The following is a 20,605-nucleotide window of genomic DNA, read 5'->3' on the forward strand; positions in this document are numbered from 1 at the left end:
GACATGGCTAATAATAGTACATAGGGTAAAATGCAGTTTTTGGCTCATATCTCTGAAACCACAGCATTTAGAGTAAATCTGCTGTGGATAAAATTGTTCATTAAGTCAACATCTATCCGCCCTGAAATTTTCAGACCAATCATTCAACTTATTGTTGGGTTGCTGCCCCTGAATTGGTAATTTTAAGAAAAGTTTGCAGCTTTTGGTTATTATCTTGAAGATTATTATAGACAGAGATAAACTGTAAACAGCAATAATGTACAGCAAAGTAAAAGCTACAAATAAGTCAAAATTACCAAAGTGGTCAATTGACCCCTTAAGGAGTTATTGTCCTTTATAGTCAATTTTTAACAATTTTCATAAATTTTGTAAATGTTTGGAAATTTTTATGCCCCACCTACGATAGTAGAGGGGCATTATGTTTTCTGGTCTGTGCGTCAGTTTGTTCATCCGTCTGTCCCGCTTCAGGTTAAAGTTTTTGGTCAAGGTAGTTTTTGATGAAGCCGAAGTCCAATCAACTTGAAACTCAATAGTACACATGTTGCTTATGATATGATCTTTCTAATTTTAAAGCCAAGTTAGACTTTTGATCCCAATTTCACGGTCTACTGAACATAGAAAATGAAAGTGTGAGTTTCAGGTTAAAGTTTTTGGTCAAGGTAGTTTTCGATGAAGCTGAAGTCCAATCAACTTGAAACTTATTACACATGTTGCTTATGATATGATCTTTCTAATTTTAAAGCCAAATTAGACTTTTGACCCCAATTTCACGGTCCACTAAACAGAATATGAAAGTGCGAGTTTCAGGTTAAAGTTTTTGGTCAAGGTAGTTTTTGATGAAGTTGATTGGACTTGAAACTTAGTAAACATGTTCCCTTTGGTATGATCTTTCTAAATTTAATGGCAAATTAGATTTTTTACCCAATTTTACGGTCCATTGAACATGGAAAATGATAGTGCAAGTGGGGCATCTGTGTACTTTTGACACAATCTTGTTTACAAAATATTCTGTCACTTCTGGGCCAGGTTCATTTATATAGATAGAGATAATTTTAAGCAGCAAGATTGTTCAGTAAAGTAAGATCTACAAACACATCACCAACACCAAAACACAATTTTGTCATGAATTCATCTGTGTTGTATGTTTAAAATGCACATAGACCAAGGTGAGCAACACAGGCTCTTTTGAGCCTCTAGTTTTAAGTCGTCCTTTAACTTTTACAAAAATCTGCTCAGAAAAATCTGGGCAAAAATTACACAAAGTAAATCACTATCATCATTGGGGTATATATTTATAAAAATAAATTGTTGAATGACCAGACCTACTTCAGAAATTGCTGTCATGGCCAAAAATAAAACGTAGGGGTAATATGCATGTTATAAAATTGAGAATGGAAATGGGGAATGTGTCAAAGAGACAACAACCCAACCATAGAGAAGACAACAGCAGAAGGTAACCAACAGGTCTTCAATATGTCTATTATGTTGAAAAATGTCTTTTATTGAAGTACTACCTGTGTAGTCTCATGGTAGGATGTTTGCCTCAAGTGTGGAGTAAAGACTAGTAGCCTCCTGAGTCAGAATAATGTAGTGGTGTACATGCACTGACATGTTTTCCTGTACATGTGGACTTTAATACTTTCTGAACTTGCATGTTAAAAATCACACTCAGCATGTTGGTTTAGTACAAAGCCGGTTTTTTGTTGAGCCTGCGACTTTTGTCGCAGAAAGCTCGACATAGGGATAGTGATCTGGAGGCGGCGGCTATGGTGGCAGCGGCAATGTTAGTTCACTTCTTAAAAGCTTTATATTTTGGAAGGTGGAAGACATGGATGCTTCATACTTTGTTTATGGATGCCTCATGTTACGAAGTTTCTATCATGTCACATGTCTAATGTCCTTGACCTCATTTTCATGGTTCAGTGACCACTTGAAACAAAAGATAATATTTTTTGTAATGTTAAATTCTCTCTTATAAGTAATAGGATAACTATATTTGGTATGTGCATACCTTTCATGGTCCTCATGCCCATCAGACAGTTTTCACTTGACCTCGACCTCATTTCATGGATCAGTGAACAAGGTTAAGTTTTGATGGTCAAGTCCATATCTGAGATTCTATAAGCAATAGGTCTAGTATATTCAGTGTATGGAAGCACTGCAAGGTGTACATGTCCAACTGACAGGTGTCATCTGACCTTGACCTCATTTTCATGGTTCAGTGGTTATAGTTGAGTTTTTGTGTTTTGGTCTGTTTTTCTTATACAATAGGTCAACTTTATTTGGTGTATGGAAATATTTTATGATCTATATGTCAGTCGTGCCGGTTTTATTTGACCTTGACCTCTTGTTCACAGTTTATTGCTCAGTGTATTGGTCTGTTTTTCTTAAACTATAAGCAATAGATCAACTATATTTGTTGTATGGAAGAATTGGTAGCTGTACATGCCTGCCTAGCATGGTTCATCTGACCTTGACCTCATTTTCTTGGTTCAAAGGTCAATGTTTAGTTTTCTTGGTTTATGTTTAGTTTATGTGACAGTTGTAATAAAGCTTTATGTTTAGGACTATCAACATAATATCAATGATTAGTAAAGAAGGCGAGACATTTCAGTGTGTGCACTCTTGTATTTCACCTGTGACGAAAGTCTCAGTATGCATCAGTAGTATGAAGACTTGGATGCTTCATACCTTGAGTGCAGATACCTTCTGATATGAAGTTTTCGTCTGTCATTGTTCGTTGTCCTTGACCTCATGTTCATGGTTCAAAAATAGTATTTTTTTGTTTAGTGAAAACCTCACTTATAAGTAATAGGATAACTATATTTGATATATGAGTTCCTTGCAAAGTTTACATGTCTGTCAGGTAGGGTTCACCTGACCTCCACCTTATATCATGGATCAGTGATCTGGGTTGAAGTTGTGTGTTTAAGTCCCTATCTTAGATACTATAAGCAATGGGTTAACAATATTTGGTGTATTGAATGATTGTAAGGTGTACATGTCCGACAGCCAGGTAACATCTGACCTTGTTGTCTATGGCAATGTAGTTTTTGTGGTTTTGTCAATTACTGAAATACTAAAAACAATAGTGCCACTATATTTGGTGTATGGTATGATTGTCAGGTGTATATGTCCATCTGGCTGGTTTCATCTGACCTCAACCTCATTTGCATGGTTCATTGGAAATGTTTACTAAAAAATTATAAGCAATAGGACAATTATATTATTTTCATAGAACATTGGTGAGGTTCATTTTATCATTTTTATGTGATACTTGTAGTTTAACCTTCATATTAATAGAGACTTTCATCATGAATTCAATAATCAGTTAGTCAGTCAAGACGTTTCTGATTTCAACAGGTGCATTCTTGTTATATTTATGTGCTGATTATCAGGTTGTCTGCATATCAATTTACAGTATCAGCTGTGAGTCACAGTATGCAGCTTTTTGTAGAAAAAGGAAAGTGAACAAGTTCAAAACAATTTCTGACATTGGTTCGAAAAAACATTGATGATATAAACCTATGATATAAATTTCATTAAAATCTGGCAAGAATTGTACACGTTAGAAAGCTTTCAATGCAATTTTCAATACATTTAATGTTTCCAAGGGACGTTACTCTTTACAAAAATAATCAGCACTGAATTTCAAACTCGGCCAAGACAGCTGATATAAACATATGATAAAAGTATTATAAAAATCTGGCAAGAATTGTACAGGTGAGAGTGCTAACAAGACCAGATGGAGCGGTTGTCCAGTGTTATTACGACCCCCACAAAGTGTTGCACAGGGGACAAAAAGCTCAATAAGAGGCAAAATCGGCCAAATTGTTGGACATGGACATCTGAGGGTTAATAACTCCCAAATCTGCTGTCTGATTTTCAGCCTTTGACCTGCTGATAATTTTATACTTGTCAGTTTAGCTCTTACTGCTTTAAGTTTTAATTGTAAGCAAAAATCTAGTTTCTCTCATAGGCTGTTTTTTTTGTGTGACAATGGCCATGTTTGTTGATGAATTAGATCCTCTGATATAATTTTCAAAGTAGACTCCCAATGGAACTTTTGGGTGAAGTTGAGTACTAGTAATACAAATGTATTAGGCCAAGTTGTTTTCAAGAATATTTTTTTGAAAGTTTATGACCTCAGATTCCAAATGATAGAATGGCTCACGTGTCCTATTGGGCCTTCTGGTATATTTGAACATTTTTGGTTTATTTCTCAGTCTGTATTTTGGCCTCGAGACTTCAACTAATTCTACCCATGTGCACATCTGACAAAAATCTGGAACTGTCAATGTGAGACAAAATGTGTTCCTGTGAAAAAAGTTCCAGTGGAAATAATATCACAGGAAATATGTTCTGGGAGAACTTTTTTTGCAGATGATTTCTATATTATTTGATCCATCTCTATCAAATAAGTTCCACACTTTACCTGGTAAAATAAGTACGGGGTTGGTGAAATTTGTTCCTTACCTAGTGAAATAAGTTCCGGGTTTATGAGATTTGTTACTTACCTGGTGAAATAAGTTCTGGGTTTGTGAGATTTGTTCCTCACCTGGTGAAATAAGTTCCCCTTCTGTGAAATATGTTTCACTGATTAAACAAGTTATCTTATATACTGAGCATTTGTCATCAGTGAGTTCAAAGTTATCATTCATGTGCATTATAAAAATAAGTATTATATTAATAATATTTATGTTAAAAGTGTAAATCATCCAATTTGGATCCTGTGGAGTATAGCAAAAGTTTAATTATATACTCTGTAAAAAATATCAAAATTACACTTTTGAGCCAGAAAAAGAGTAGAATAAGAAAAATCATTCAGAAAAAAAGTATCCTGCCACATTCTGTATATATGTGCCAATCCCAAGTCAGGAGCCTGTAATTCAGTGGTTGTCGTTTGTTTATGTGCTACATATTTGTTTTTGGTTCATTTTTTGTAAATAAGGCCATTAGTTTTCTCGTTTGAATTGTTTTACATTGTCATTTCGGGGTCTTGTAAAGCTGACTATGCGGTATGGGCTTTGCTCATTGTTGAAATCTGTACGGTGACCTGCAGTTGTTAAAATATCTGAGTAATTTTGGTCTCTTGTGGAGAGTTGTCTCATTGGCAATCATACCACATCTTTTTTTTTTTATATACAGTTGAAGATGAACTTATGTACTTATTTGAAAAGGAAAAAATGACTGATCAATTATATCAAAAGACATGTAGAAACAAAAGACACACTCTTTTATATATTAGGATTTTAGAATGTACTAACACACAACATTCTCCTAGAACTGGTTAGGTTTCAACTGGTATCATAAATTAGAGACAAGAAAAAATAACATTAATTCTTTTGAGAATTTATTCTTTGAATACACCACAAGTGTTTTCTATAAATATACATGATGCAAAACAATATCTTATTGCACATATAATGATCATCTACTATGGGTGGAATCCTGTGATTACAAAAAGAAATATAACATCTGAGTAATTTCTAATTATATTTAAACAACTATGATCTAATTACACATTTGAACTACTATCATTTTTACTCCAGTTACAGACAGATAAGCCTTTGTTTATGAGTTGTAATATATTAGTCTCTATTTTTGGCATACAAAATCATCATTTTATGTTCTGTGAAAAATTCAGATGTCAAAATAGTGCTATAAACCCAAATCTAAAATTTCAGTGCCACAACACATTAAATTGGGAATTGAGATAAATGGGTTTATGATACTTTTTTTTATAAGAACAAATATTTTATTTAATTTTCTAAAACAATAGAACTTTAAAATAAACAGGAAGTCTGAAATACAAAAGTAAACCAAAAAAATAATTATAAAAATATGACCTGTTTCAATAGGAGTTAATGTTTTGTGTTCTCCTTCTCGATATTTTGGGAAAATACTATATATTTGGCATGTTCTTAAATTAACTGTTGCTTTTTAACTAGATTAAACACAAAGCATATTACTGTGAAAGTACTTTAATTCGTGGGTATCAATTTTCGTGGATTGAGCAATATTTACATGTTCGTGTGTTTTTTAATTCGTGGATTTTATTTTATTTTTTTTAAATTGAAAATTAAAGCCTTTAGAAACGAAGGTTACAAATGTTTTGAATGGTGGAAATTGCAAAGTAAGCATTGACCCCTGTAAATTGAAGTGATAACACTAATGAACCCATGAAAAAGTGATCATCAAAGGTGTAAATTAGGCCATAAACATGTCACCTAAAGAAAATAGTAACATAAAAAATGATATAAACGTATCTTAAATTTTGAAATAATTCTTATCAAAATCAAGCCCAGTATGAAATTATTATTTCCCATATGTACGAGCACTATGAGGATATGAAATGAATACTTTATCATACTAGCATATCAATACCAGAAATCTGACTTTCATCGATCAAAAATATTTTTTTGAGAATTAAAAGATCAAAAGTTGTACAGTTTAGGCTATTAAAGATTAAATGAGTATAATCCTGCATGTGGTTGTAGTTCTGTGACTGCTATTAAATTATTCTCAGATTTGGCGTTATTCAATATATTCTCAAGATTATATCAGTAGTCAAACCTACCGACGGGGATCTTTCCATGTCTTGATTTAGACAATGGTTGTTTTATTTCGTTGGAAACTTAAATTCGTAGATAAAGTCATCCACGAAAACCACGAAAATTGGTACCCGACGAATAAAAGTACTTTCACAGTATGTTTTAATTGTAGCGACACATTTTGTAATGTTAATCATTTTACCGGTAATAAAGATGCATGACTACTGTATTCTGAAAAAAATGTTTCATAGTGGAAACAGTTCTTTAACATAAACCTAGCCTTTTGAATTTATTTGTTTTTCAAAATTGAATACAAGGTAAATGACAATCACTATATTACAAATATACAAATACATCTGTTGTATATAAGGTTTATAAAACTAGCAAAAAACTACTGATATGATGGGTACATAATCAATAAATAAATTTGGTGTATTAACTGTCTTCTGATTGGTTAAAAGAATTAGCTTTATTTTCAATGTTATCAATTTTTATGGCGACACGCCCACTATAACGTTGTGTATTCATACACAAACATCTGTGTATGTTGTTATTTGTATTAATATACATCTTTGAGTCTTATTTTTGATAGAAATTTATTTATAATGAATGGTTATAATTTATTTTGAATTTATTGAACCATAAAATTAATTTTTGACTCTTCACATTTAACATATTCTGCTTCGCGGATTATTCAATGTGAAGAGTCAAAAATTAATTTTATGGTTCAATAAAATCAAAATAAATAAAGCCATTCATTAAATAACTTTCAGTCTGCATCTTAATTAATCTGTTCATTTATATATAAAAAAAAATCTCCATACACATAATTAAATATAAATTTGGCATCTTCTCAGCTATAAAGCACTCAGCATTCATGAGATAAATGTTACCTTCTGAACTACCACTAGCCTTAACAAAGCCTGCTTAGGATGTTTGCTTTTGTACAAAGCAGGGTGTCTATAGATTATTTTAACATGATATAAAACATGGCAGTTTTGGTTTCAAATCATCAAATCTAAATTCAGTAAAATGTAACATTTGTACATATTTAAAAATAACATAGAGCACAAACCCACCAAAAAAACATGTTAAAGGACTGGAAGTTTGTTTTATGTTTCTCTTTTGCTGGCAAATAAATCTTTTGGACATTACACGATCTGTTACTTTATATGATTATTCCTATAATCTGCCTACATTTTCTAAAAGACTGACAAATCTTTCTAATGACGTCACTACCAGAATATATCATTATTTTAAAGTCATTACTTACATGTTCTTAAATCTTTTCTTCTGAAGTTTTAAAAATTTGATTGATAATCATACGATTTTATGCTTTGAGTGAACTTTCAGGGGCAAATAAGCCCTAAAATACATGCTTTTTTCCCCCTGTTTTACATAAGCTGTAGATACATTGTCATCAATCTGTTTGACAAAGCATGAAACATATTTCTGACATACAATTATGTTAGATAAACCCTAAGTTTGTTTTCTGATTTAAATCACTGGTAATAACATAATGGTAAATCTGACAAGAAACAATAATCATGTTTATTATTACATATGACAGACTTGTCGATTTTTAGTCTTCCAGCTTCAACAATGTATGTATAGTTATTTATGAATTTTTCAATAGTTTGCATTGGAAGTACACAAAAGCAGTATGCATATTTAAAGATAATTATTATGAAAAACAAACTAATCAACAATGTTTCCATAAAGTGTTAAAGCATAAATATTCCATTTGGAAAAGTCAAATGTTTATAAACCTGTTTGTTATGAAGACTTCCATATATTGTAATCTAACTAATGCTGATTTCTTCACATATACCCCTTACAATATCATGACAACCTGATTTAATAAAGTTACTACCATATAACGAGGTAATTAACAGTTTTGCTGACTTAAATGTATAAACTGATATTTGATGAACCTACCTTTCATACAATTTATTTACCATTTCTTAATTATTTTTTTATTCCATATACAGAGGATTGTTTTTTTTACAAATTACAAGAAGTTTGCTTACAAAACAATGATAAAAAATAAAACCTAAATGCAATTGACTGTTATGTTGCACATAACTTCTTGATCAAATTATTTTTAGTAGCATGCTACTCCTTTTAAATTATAATAAATATCAGTTTTCAAATCCATCCAAATACAGTTACTGTAAATCATTTTTATACTGCAACTAGTAGTTGTGTTTATTTCCTAAGTATCATAACCCAGCTACTTTTTGTGCAATGTCAATTTCATCATATAACACTTTTCCTGCAATCAGGGGTTCTTCATTAAGGAATGAAGATAAGGTTTTAATTTGTGTTACAATTTAAATAGCTTTCAATGTATTAATTTAAGTTGCAGTATAAAAACAATATTAGATAATGTCATCAAAATATAAACCTTTGTGTATTCGGCACAAATCTGTGGAAGGGCTCGGTAGAACCTCACCCTTTCCCAGTTTCTCAGCATCATACAACTTTTTTTATATTTTTCTGACATTGACCTAATATTGTATATTTACTTTCCATTCTTATCAAATACAAAGTAACAATATGTATTTCCTATCATGACTGAATAATAAAAAAAAATTATGACTATGTAAATAAATATCTTTTTCATATATATAACAGTGTAAGCAGTGTATGAAATTCATTTTCAATTTTCAATTTAAAAAAATATATAAAACCATATTGCTAAATTTCAGATAACATACTGGGGTAGTTCTTGTATTTCATAAAAACACAGAGAACTAATTTGGATGCAAAATAAAACCTCTGCCATTTTTAAAATAACTTTCTTAATATCAAATTTCTACTCTATTGAATAAAATTATAAGATAAATTTGAATATAACAGCAATGAAAATGGAATGATAATCGTTTTATAACAAAATAAATCAACAAAATAAGATAATAAACATTGTGAAGAAATGTAAATAGTTTCTACATAACATTGTTCTATATCAGCCGATTTCTGGTTACCCTTTTAACTGAAGTCACTCATGTTGAGTAAAGACAATAAGGTTCACATTGATATATCCTGCATTAAACAGTTTGAATGTGTTACTCCTGTTTGTATGCCACATAGTAAAAACTCTGTTTAAAATACTATATATGATTTACCTTCATTGAATTCCAATATATTTCTGTCCAGTTGCTTGAAACTTTCTCAATCTTTACAATATGAACATTAAAAAAAATCGTAACTTCTACAAAATCTTCTCGTTTCTTCTGTTTAATGAAATCCGTAAACTTCAACCACTTTACAAGTAAAGTCTTGATTAGAACACAGGGGTTCATTGTCAAATGTATCACAATGTTGAGAACGACAATGTTCTAAGTTGGCATCTAACTGGATTGCTTCACCATGTCTATAAATATAAAGCTTTCATGAAAGATATGCTGAATCAAATCATTAAACTTTACTTGAATTACCTTCAATTCAAAAACAGCTATATATTATTAAAACATTAAATTATTTAGATTAAGAGTTTATTAAGAATTCTAGAAAATGGAAAGGTTTAGACCATGTTACTCCAGTGTTGTCATGAAAAAAGGCCTTCTGTTGGCCACATACATTATTGTGACCATGTATCAAATTTAGAATGGAAATGGGGAATGTGTCAAAGAGACAACAACTCGACCATAGCACAGACAACATGGTTACATGTATGATTACACCCCTGTGATCATGTATGTATGGTTACACCACTGTGATCATGTATGTATGGTCACACCTTTGTGATCATGTATGTATGGTTACACAACTGTGATCATGAATGTATGGTCACACCCCTGTGATCATGTATGTATGGTTACACCACTGTGATCATGTATGTATGGTCACACCCTTGTGATCATGTATGTATGGTTACACCCGTGATCATGTATGTATGGTCACAACACTCATGCACTGTGGTTTTCAAACTTGTTTATGTAATGGTCAATGTGCTGTTACCATTCTGGAATGGTAACACTACATTGACCATTCTGGAATGGTAACACTACACTACATCGACCATTCTGGAATGGTAACACTACATCGACCATTCTGGAAATGTAATACTACTAATGGTCGATGTAGTGTTACCATTCCAGAATGGTCGATGTAGTGTTACCATTCCAGAATGGTCGATGTAGTGTTACCATTCCAGAATGGTCGATGTAGTGTTACCATTCCAAAATGGTCGATGTAGTGTTACCATTCCAGAATGGTCGATGTAGTGTTACCATTCCAGAATGGTCAATGTAGTGTTACCATTCCAGAATGGTCAATGTAGTGTTACCATTCCAGAATGGTCAATGTAGTGTTACCATTCCAGAATGGTCAATGTAGTGTTAATTATCATTTAATTGATCTTTCAAAAGTATCCTTAGATTGACTATTCCAGAATGGTAACACAACATTGATTATTATAAAATGACAACAATAATTTAACTTTTCCAGAATGGTAACAGCACATTGACCATTACATAAGCAGTTTGAAAACCACAATGCTTGAGTGTTGTGACCATACATACATGATCACAGTGTTGTGACCATACATACATGATCACGGGTTTAACCACACATACATAACGTGATCACAGTGGTGTGACCATACATACATGATCACAGGTGTGTAACCATACATACATAATCACAGTGTTGTGACAAATAAATACATGATCACGGGTTTAACCACACATACATAACATGATCACAGTGGTGTGACCATACATACATGATCACAGGTGTGTAACCATACATACATGATCACAAAATAGTTTGTGGCCAATGGAAAGCCTTTTTTTAAGAAGAAAACTAATGACAACACTGGAGTAACATCCCATGGTCTAAACCTTTCCATTTTCTAGAATTCTTAATAAACTCTTAATCTAAATAATTTAATGTTTTAATTAGATAAAAAGTGTTTGCGAGGAGTCATTCTATTATCCTTTTTGTCATGCTGAGACAAAAAATACAAATACCAAGTTTTACCTGAAGTACATATTCATTGATCTACAATCTGTTGATACCTGTAACTTGGCATTGCACAAGGTCATGTTTTTCTCTGGCTGTTAATGACGTCTTTACACTAAATCCATTGAATGTTGGATGTGTATGGATTGATAGTTTAGTTTTAGATGCATGATTTTTTTATTAGTTGTTAGTGGCTTTGAACTAGCTGTCAGATAACTGTGAGTACTCTCAGATCTGTTCATTGTGTCTTTTTGTGTCGGGATATATAAGTACCAGGCCACGTCCACTTGTATTTTTGTCCATCTGATGAGTTAAGCCTTTTTCAACTGATTTTTATAGTTCGTTCTTATGTTGTACTGTTATACCACTGTCCCAGGTTAGGGGGAGGGTTGGGATCCCGCTAACATGTTTAACCCCACCACATTATTTATGTATGTGTCTGTCCCAAGTCAGGAGCCTGTAATTCAGTGGTTGTCGTTTGTTTAAATTATGTGTTACATATTTGTTTTTGTTCATTTTTTTTACATAAATAAGGCCCTTAGTTTTCTCGTTTGAATTGTTTTACAGTTTCTAATCGGGGCCTTTTATAGCTGACTATGTGGTCTGGGCTTTTCTCATTGTTGAAGGCCGTATGGTGACCTTTAGTTGTTAATGTCTGTGTCATTTTGGTTTTTTGTGGATAGTTGTCTCATTTGCAATCATACCACATCTTCTTTTTTATATCATCAACTTAGTCAAATGCAGTAAAACTAATTTCTAGTCAAAGTCTGATATTGGGGTATCGTGTTATAGAATGTTCACTTAATCTGTTATTGGGATACAATGTTATACAATTTACACCATAAGAAAGATGTGGTCCAATTATTTATTGTGTTTATTCTACAGTATTATAATACAAACAATTAAACCTTCCAAAGTTCATTTCCCATCCTACATGTAACTAAAACGTGACAGGGTATGTAATAAACATGTTACACAAATCAACCTGTTACAATAACTACACCTACCCTCCTCCTATTGTTAAGACACTATTGTCTCCAGCTAAGAACATGTGTGCAGTGTTGGGTATCTCTTCCTCATGAAGTCCAACCCACTCATACTTTTTCTTCTTTGGACTCAAGGTAAAAATAAATGTTTCTCCTGTCCCAAAATAGCAGAGTTTTCTTGAGCTTTGTCTTCTGTCTCTCCAGTAATTAGAACAAAAGGCACCAAACACCTGGAAATAAATAAAAAAATATACAATAAATACAGCTTAAATAACTAGACGATCTAAAGAGCCTGTGTTGCTCACCTTGGTCTATGTGCAGTACATGTTTGACAAAGGACACTGTACAACATTCAAGACAAGAATAGAATCATGACAATATTCTCTATTTGGTGATGGTGACTTGTTTGTAATCTTATTTTACTGAAAGTTCTTGCTGTTTACAGTTATCTTTGTCTGTAATAAACTTGGCCTAGTTGTTGCAAAGGAAAAAGATTTTTGTAAAAGATTACAAAAATTTAAGAAAAATTGTGAAAAGTTTTACTTTAAAGGGCAATAACTTCAGAAGGGATCGATACATAGTTTTGATCATGTTGACTTATTTGTAGAGCTTACTTTGCCGAATGCAGATAAATAGTACAAAGCAATTGTGCAAAGTATCATTGGTATATTGTCAAAATATATTTTGAATTAAAAAAAATGTACACAATGCAACTAAATGGTATTTACCCAGAAGCATCATTTTCATATGAAGAGGAAATATACGAATAAAAGAATATTCTGATAATCAACAAGGAGACAACAACCCAACAAAATAATAACACTTAAAATACTTCCAGATATTAAATAGTCTTTGACAATAATTACTGTATGTAATGCTTCAACAAGAATATGTTTACCTAAGGCATTATGCAACACTTGCATATCACATTTCAATGTTGAGAGAACTAGGAAGTCTGGGTCAAAGTCCTAATTTGGCATAAAACTTGGAAAGTTAACATCATAATGAACATGTGTAGAACAAGCGTACTAAGTTTTATATATAGATATGACGACTACTTCATGGTATACTGCCTTAAACCAAAGCTTTAACCTACTTTATTTAACCTAATCACTGAACTGTGATATCTGGGTAAAAACCTTTATTTGTCATATATTTTCAAAAGTTCAAATAATAATGAGCATGTGTTTCTTTTTGACTACCTAACCTAAAACTTGAACCAGAGAAGGTACTGATTCTATACTATCACATTTCTATTTTCAGTTAAATCAGAAATTGAGATAAAACCATATTTGGCATTTAATCAAGAAAATTTCACATATGAAATATGTGTAATTAGATTTTGTTGAGCATTCCTCTTATCACTCAATTGGAAACAAACAATAAATCCATTTTTTTTTTATAAATAAGGGCCATAACTCTAGAACTGTAAAGAAAAAACAGCTGAACATTACACTTCAGGTTTAAATTTCAAACAATATTTTAGATTGGTACTTAAATTATTATCAAGAAACAATTAATTGGGATGGGTGGAAGAACATGCATATCACTGTATACTTCAACCTCAGAGCTGAGGAATTTATGCCACAGACCAAAGTGAAATCTAAATCATCTATTTCTTAAATTTACCTCATCTGTAGTTGTTTTTATAAATATGAGTGTTGGTTGGTATGATTCTACCCTGGAATACAATGTCATTAGACTTGTGCCATGTTCTTCTGACGTATACAACAACTCTGGTTGACAGACAGCAAATCGGGCAGGTAACCAGGTCCATATTGTATAAAGCTGAAAATGGAAATAAATATCACTATAAAAATGATTGTAATATTGGTAAGCTACAATACATCTGAACACTTGCACAACAACGTTTATTTGTGGTAGCAGGAAAATTGTTATACATATCTAATTGTTAAAGTTTAGTAAGTATTTTTTTTTATCTATGTAAATTGCCTTTAATATACAATGGTTTTGATCCATCATCTAACTAATCAGCAAGTTAGAAAAAAAAATCTTAATTGAACTTTGATATTATTTTGTTGGAAATGATTGATTTTTTGATGTTACCAAACAAAACATGACTGACTTGTAAATCTAATTGCTGATGCTGTTTACTTTAATCATTCTAATCATTCATATTTGTTTAATTCTTATAATCATTCATATTTGTTTAATTCTTATAATCATTCATATTTGTTTAATTCTTATAATCAAACTACAATCATAAAACAGAAAATATATGAACAACAGTAAATACCATTCAGTAACAGCAATGGCTACATTTATCAATTTTCAGAGCAAAACTTTAAGTAGACAATTCAAAAAGTTTAACTTTTGTTTTTGCTACAATAAATGAAATAACAATTGATTAATTTCATGTGTCTGAAGCAGTCTTTTCTGAGTTTATCTTCATTAGACACGCAAACCAAATCATTTGAAAGCCAAGAATATACACCTCAATATACAGACTAAAACACACAAAGAGCTATATGACCAAAGGGTGTTTGAAAATAGCAGAATTCATTTAAAGTCAATTTTGCCTGAGGCAGAGACATATAATGTATTATATGTCTCTGCCTGAGGGAATGTGAATCTTAGTTTCCTAAAAAAAAATAATTTGCCAATGGAGAACTTGCAAAAAGTTTTTTGTTAATCATGACAGTACAGAAGTACTGAGCTGATAATACTGATGTAACTTTTATAATACTTCTTATTATGTATATATGAACTGATTTCTTTTAAAATTCAATAGCATTCAGTTGTAAGAAAAATATTTAGAGATTTAAACCAAAGTTTCAAAATTTTTCCAACTTGGACATTTTTAAGAAAAAAGAAAAGAAAATTGAATTGTGGAATCACCATTCAACTGACTTTGCTCTTCATTAATCCCAAGTTTCAAATAGTAGCAATGTTTTTTTTAAACTAGAGAGGCTTTAGGACATTTTTTTTTTTACACACATTCTTTTTCATTACAAATGAAATAAAAGTTATGAAAGTTTTTGTATATATCAAACTGAATAACTTTTGATCAATAAAGTTTTTGACAAACCTCAGCACAATTAGGAATATTACATCCTTTAGGGTTAGGACATAACGGTATATTATTAACTTGAAGTTTTATTTTAGATGGCAGTCCTTGCTTTTTATGTTTCTTGTGAAGTCCTTTCAAAAAATGCTGAAGATCACACAGTTTCTCCATTACACAGAATAAACAATTTTAAAACAATCCAGATGTTGGATGATGCACTTTATTTATTATTGTCCTCAAATTCAATCAGACACATTTTTGACATATTCCTCTATATGTATATTAATGAATGTTCAATTTTAACACCAACAGCCTCCCCTGACACTCTACAGAACTAAATATGGCTTAGCATGTTTAAATTCCAGCATGTGTTTTCCTTTGTTTTAACAGCTGACTTATTTTCTAGTTTTCACTTGATGAGAAATACAGGACAGATCAATCACATTTTGACAAGTATGTCCTTAAAAAGACGGAGTCTTACACTCAATCACTTATGGTTACCAGAATATACAGGTACTATTACATCATATACATCATATACATACATTTTGGTTACAAGCTTATATTTAATATATTACAACAACAGCACTAATTTCACATAACAACAGATGTACAAAAGGAAATATTCATATTTATGTATTTTGATTTGTATCAAAACAATTTTGATGTTTTTCTGGATAACAAATTATAAATAGTAAAATGCTAATTTGAAATTCTTTGTGCATAGAAACATGAATCTCTTAATATGACAATTGTATTCATTATATATAAGATGAAACCATTGTACTTTTCACACATATTTTATCAAAATTTTAATGTCTCTTCTGGCATTAATTACTTAAAAACACTTAAACAACAAAATAAAATTTCAACAAGTTAAATGTAAACAGCAGAATAACAATTACATATGAACTGCGTCGGATAGAAATCGACCTTATACAAGTGCATATATACATTTACATACTTACAAATTTGATTGTTTTTGGGACAATCAATTACAAAAAGGATGTATTTTGGTCTGTTTTGAAAGATTTGTATATCAACTCAATTTTAAAACATTTACTGACTTTGCATAGAGTTTTTTTCTTCATTTTTCAACATGAAATAAATAATAATCAGAAGTATTGGTATTCATTTGCATAAGGTGGATTTCAATTTGATGCAGCTCATATTTAAATGTGAACATTTCATCAAAAATAAAAAGTGTTAAGTGACATGATATATTTGTACAACTGTATATTGTCATTAGATCGTTTCTATGATTGTAAGGTAGCCTTTATAAAATTTATTGAAAATAAACCCTTAGTCATATGAATGTGTTTCCATAAAGTTGTCATACTAATACCAATTCACCTCTGGTACATGTACTAATTTGTCTCCTGAGTCAACAGATCACTAGGTGAAAACTCCAGAAAATCATCAAAATTAATAAAATTATATATATTTCTTTTTATTTCACATATATCATCTAAGATTTATGTTAACACAACTTTTATGTAGATCTAAGATAAATACATTAATTAAAATTCTTAAAAGTCTAAAAAGGAAAATATGAAAGACATTAGACAATTATTATTAAACAAAAAAATGTCATCTTTTTTTATAAGTGTTGAAGGAAGAAAAATGGAATAATGATTATATTATGCCCAAATAAATATATATATATCTGCATAAATCTTCAGACTTAACATGTATTGTTGACTATAAAGGTACATGTACAGAATCAGGTTTTATGTTGGTGAGTCATGTAGTATATTCAATTTGTCCCAACTACATGACTTAAAATATCAAGGTAAACACAGACATAAATCAATTATGAAAAATAATATAACATAACATAACATAACATGAATGCTTTACAGTATTAAAAAGCCCCTTATTTGTTTTGAAATAACAGTTATCATATTAACAAAACTTAATTATTCCCCCTTTGTTATTATGGTCAGAAAATGGAAGAATTACGTGGATATTTTGAGACAATTAAGGAATCAATTTGTTTAAATATTGTACAGTCTTTGCTCAACACTGAGCTTGAAAGTACTTTAAAATAATTTATAATGTGTGAATTCTCTCTTTTGTGATTTAGCCATGCTGATCATATAGAATCAACTGCCTGCAAAACATACTATTCTTATTTATTTATGACAACAGTTGACAGTTGTACTTCAAATGCATCTTTTAGAAGATAGATCACTTTCATATTAAATACCTTTCATATTCACATTAAGAATATAATTTATTATGTATTTTATATATTCTAATATCAATAAATTGTCAGTAAATTTATTTTGCAATCAAAAGAATAGAAGAAGCATTCTATATATAGCCAATGCATTAAAACTGATTTATCCTTAAAGAAAGACAAGCAACTTTTGTGTAAATTTAAGAGTGATGCATGCATTTATAATAAAGAAAGTGCTCTTGGAACTAAAATGAAAGTAAATAATAAAGAACATCCAATGGGAGATAACTCAGAATACAAAAAAAATACAACAAGGGAAGTAACTCACATCTTCCATCATCATGGCTCTTGAATCAATATGAGGGAGAGCCAAAATTCCAACAGAATGTGATCTCATTTTACTGCATGGCTTAATATAAAATAAATATGTTTTTAACATATCATTCACTAAGAAAAAATTAAGAAATGTACTGACAATTTAAAAAAAAAGATAAAAGTGAAAACATTGCAATATACCTCAATAGCACTTGCAGCAACAACAAAAATTTTTTTTTTTTTAAATTTAAAAAAAACCAGTGGTCATCACACTTCACGATGATAAGAAGTAACTTATACTTCCTTGGCAGATAAAAAAGGGAAAAGTCGTTACATGGTTGAGAGACTTCCAAGGTCACCTCTGGACAAATGAAGGAGAACCCACATATTCAATTTAAACATCCATTCATAATAAATCTTTAATTAGAAATTTTGTGATGATTACAATACTAGAGAAATTCAGCTGGTTAATATGCTTGCTTTGCATTTTTTATAAACTAACTTGGAGTACTGTTTTTAATATCTTCATTCTGATGTAGTATTATATCAAATGTTCATTGATATCATGTTGCATCTTAAAAACAGAAAATATAACATTGAAGAACTATAACTATATCAAAATTTAATGCTTTCACAATGATTGACTGATTGGTGTTTAATGCAACATGATTGTGCTATTTGGTGGTAGTCAGTTTTGTAAGGTGGAGGGAGCTGGAGTAACCAGAGAGAATGATGACCTTCTGTAAGGTGGAGGGAGCTGGAGTAACCAGAGAGAATGATGATCTTCTGTAAGGTGGAGGGAGTTGAAGTAACCAGAGAGAATGATGACCTTCTGTAAGGTGGAGGGAGCTGGAGTAACCAGAGAGAATGATGACCTTCTGTAAGGTGGAGGGAGCTGGAGTAACCAGAGAGAATGATGATCTTCTGTAAGGTGGAGGGAGCTGGAGTAACCAGAGAGAATGATGACCTTCTGTAAGGTGGAGGGAGCTGGAGTAACCAGAGAGAATGGTGACCTTCTGTAAGGTGGATGGAGCTGGAGTAACCAGAGAGAATGGTGACCTTCTGTAAGGTGGAGGGAGCTGGAGTAACCAGAGAGAATGATGACCTTCTGTAAGGTGGAGGGAGCTGGAGTAACCAGAGAGAATGATGATCTTCTGTAAGGTGGAGGGAGCTGGAGTAACCAGAGAGAATGATGACCTTCTGTAAGGTGGAGGGAGCTGGAGTAACCAGAGAGAATGGTGACCTTCTGTAAGGTGGATGGAGCTGGAGTAACCAGAGAGAATGATGACCTTCTGTAGGGTGGATGGAGCTGGAGTAACCAGAGAGAATGGTGACCTTCTGTAAGGTGGAGGGAGCTGGAGTAACCAGAGAGAATGGTGACCTTCTGTAAGGTGGAGGGAGCTGGAGTAACCAGAGAGAATGATGACCTTCTGTAAGGTGGAGGGAGCTGGAGTAACCAGAGAGAATGATGACCTTCTGTAAGGTGGATGGAGCTGGAGTAACCAGAGAGAATGATGACCTTCTGTAAGGTGGATGGAGCTGGAGTAACCAGAGAGAATGGTGACCTTCTGTAAGGTGGAGGGAGCTTGAGTAACCAGAGAGAATGGTGACCTTCTGTAAGGTGGAGGGAGCTGGAGTAACCAGAGAGAATGGTGACCTTCTGTAAGGTGGAGGGAGCTGGAGTAACCAGAGAGAATGGTGACCTTCTGTAAGGTTGAGGGAGCTGGAGTAACCAGAGAGAATGATGACCTTCTGTAAGGTGGAGGGAGCTGGAGTAACCAGAGAGAATGGTGACCTTCTGTAGGAAAACTGACAGTCCTAGCCAATTAAGATTAGAGTCATCTCACCTGCAACAAGCAGATTTCAAACTCACAACCTCAGTGTTGCCAGGCTAGTGATAAAGTAGATCAAACTACATATCCCACTCAGATATCTACTTTCATAATGCATTCTACATAAATTAAAATAAATGAAAACTTCTGTCTGATGTTATAACTTCAAAGTGATTTTATATATGTGACTACTGAGGTTAGGAAAAGGGCATCATATAATTCCATCTTGTAATCTTGTAACTGAAGAAAGAAATCCAAATGCATACCAATTAACAAATATCTACATTAATTACTGTTTCAAAAGTTTACCTTTAACCTTTAGACAATAAAAAGTCATCAATCAATCAATAAGACAAAAATATACCTGATCACAAAATTCTAAATTTGAATATTATAAAAATCCCAAGTGAAGTGTAATGGCAATTTAACAGTAGGTCAAACTATGTATGGTCAATCACAAATACCTAAATGAAATGGATAAAATAACTGGACATAAAGTCAGGTTAAATCAATTTTCTGGTTTTTTTATACAGACTTCTAAAAAACTTAACAAGGATAGGAGGGTTAAAATATTTAGGCATTAATTATTACTTTTGATATCAACAAGTATTTTTATTCCAGTGTAAAAAAGATAAAGAGTAACCAAGGCAATCAAAAGTCCAAGAAGGACAAAGGAAAAAGGACAAACAAAACTCAACAAAACATTACAAAGACTGAGAAATGCAAACTAACCAGAAACA

At 31.8% G+C, this 20,605-nt stretch overlaps 2 protein-coding genes across 8 annotated transcripts in view; one reads left to right on the plus strand and one right to left on the minus strand.

Annotated features, from left to right (window-relative positions):
- The window catches only part of LOC139517536 (arylacetamide deacetylase-like), a 572,982-nt gene that overhangs the window by 118,741 nt on the left and 433,636 nt on the right, over positions 1 to 20,605 (plus strand). The window lies entirely within an intron of this gene.
- Positions 7,947 to 20,605, minus strand: part of LOC139517518 (GTPase-activating protein skywalker-like) — a 34,119-nt gene continuing 21,460 nt past the window's right edge. For 4 of the 7 annotated variants that reach the window (XM_071308680.1, XM_071308679.1, XM_071308682.1 and 1 more), the window contains exons 8-10: positions 14,138 to 14,296; positions 12,530 to 12,738; positions 7,947 to 9,930 (exon numbers count right to left, since the gene is read on the minus strand). In XM_071308680.1, the coding sequence (XP_071164781.1) occupies positions 9,795 to 9,930; positions 12,530 to 12,738; positions 14,138 to 14,296 (504 nt within the window). In that variant the 3' untranslated portion in view covers positions 7,947 to 9,794. Of the gene's footprint in view, positions 9,931 to 12,529; positions 12,739 to 14,137; positions 14,297 to 18,046; positions 18,128 to 20,605 lie in introns of all 7 variants that reach the window. The other 3 variants (XM_071308678.1, XM_071308676.1, XM_071308677.1) reach the window with 1 other exon arrangement.

The sequence above is a fragment of the Mytilus edulis genome, chromosome 3 (genome assembly GCF_963676685.1).
Source record: "Mytilus edulis chromosome 3, xbMytEdul2.2, whole genome shotgun sequence".
Classification (NCBI taxonomy): domain Eukaryota; kingdom Metazoa; phylum Mollusca; class Bivalvia; order Mytilida; family Mytilidae; genus Mytilus; species Mytilus edulis.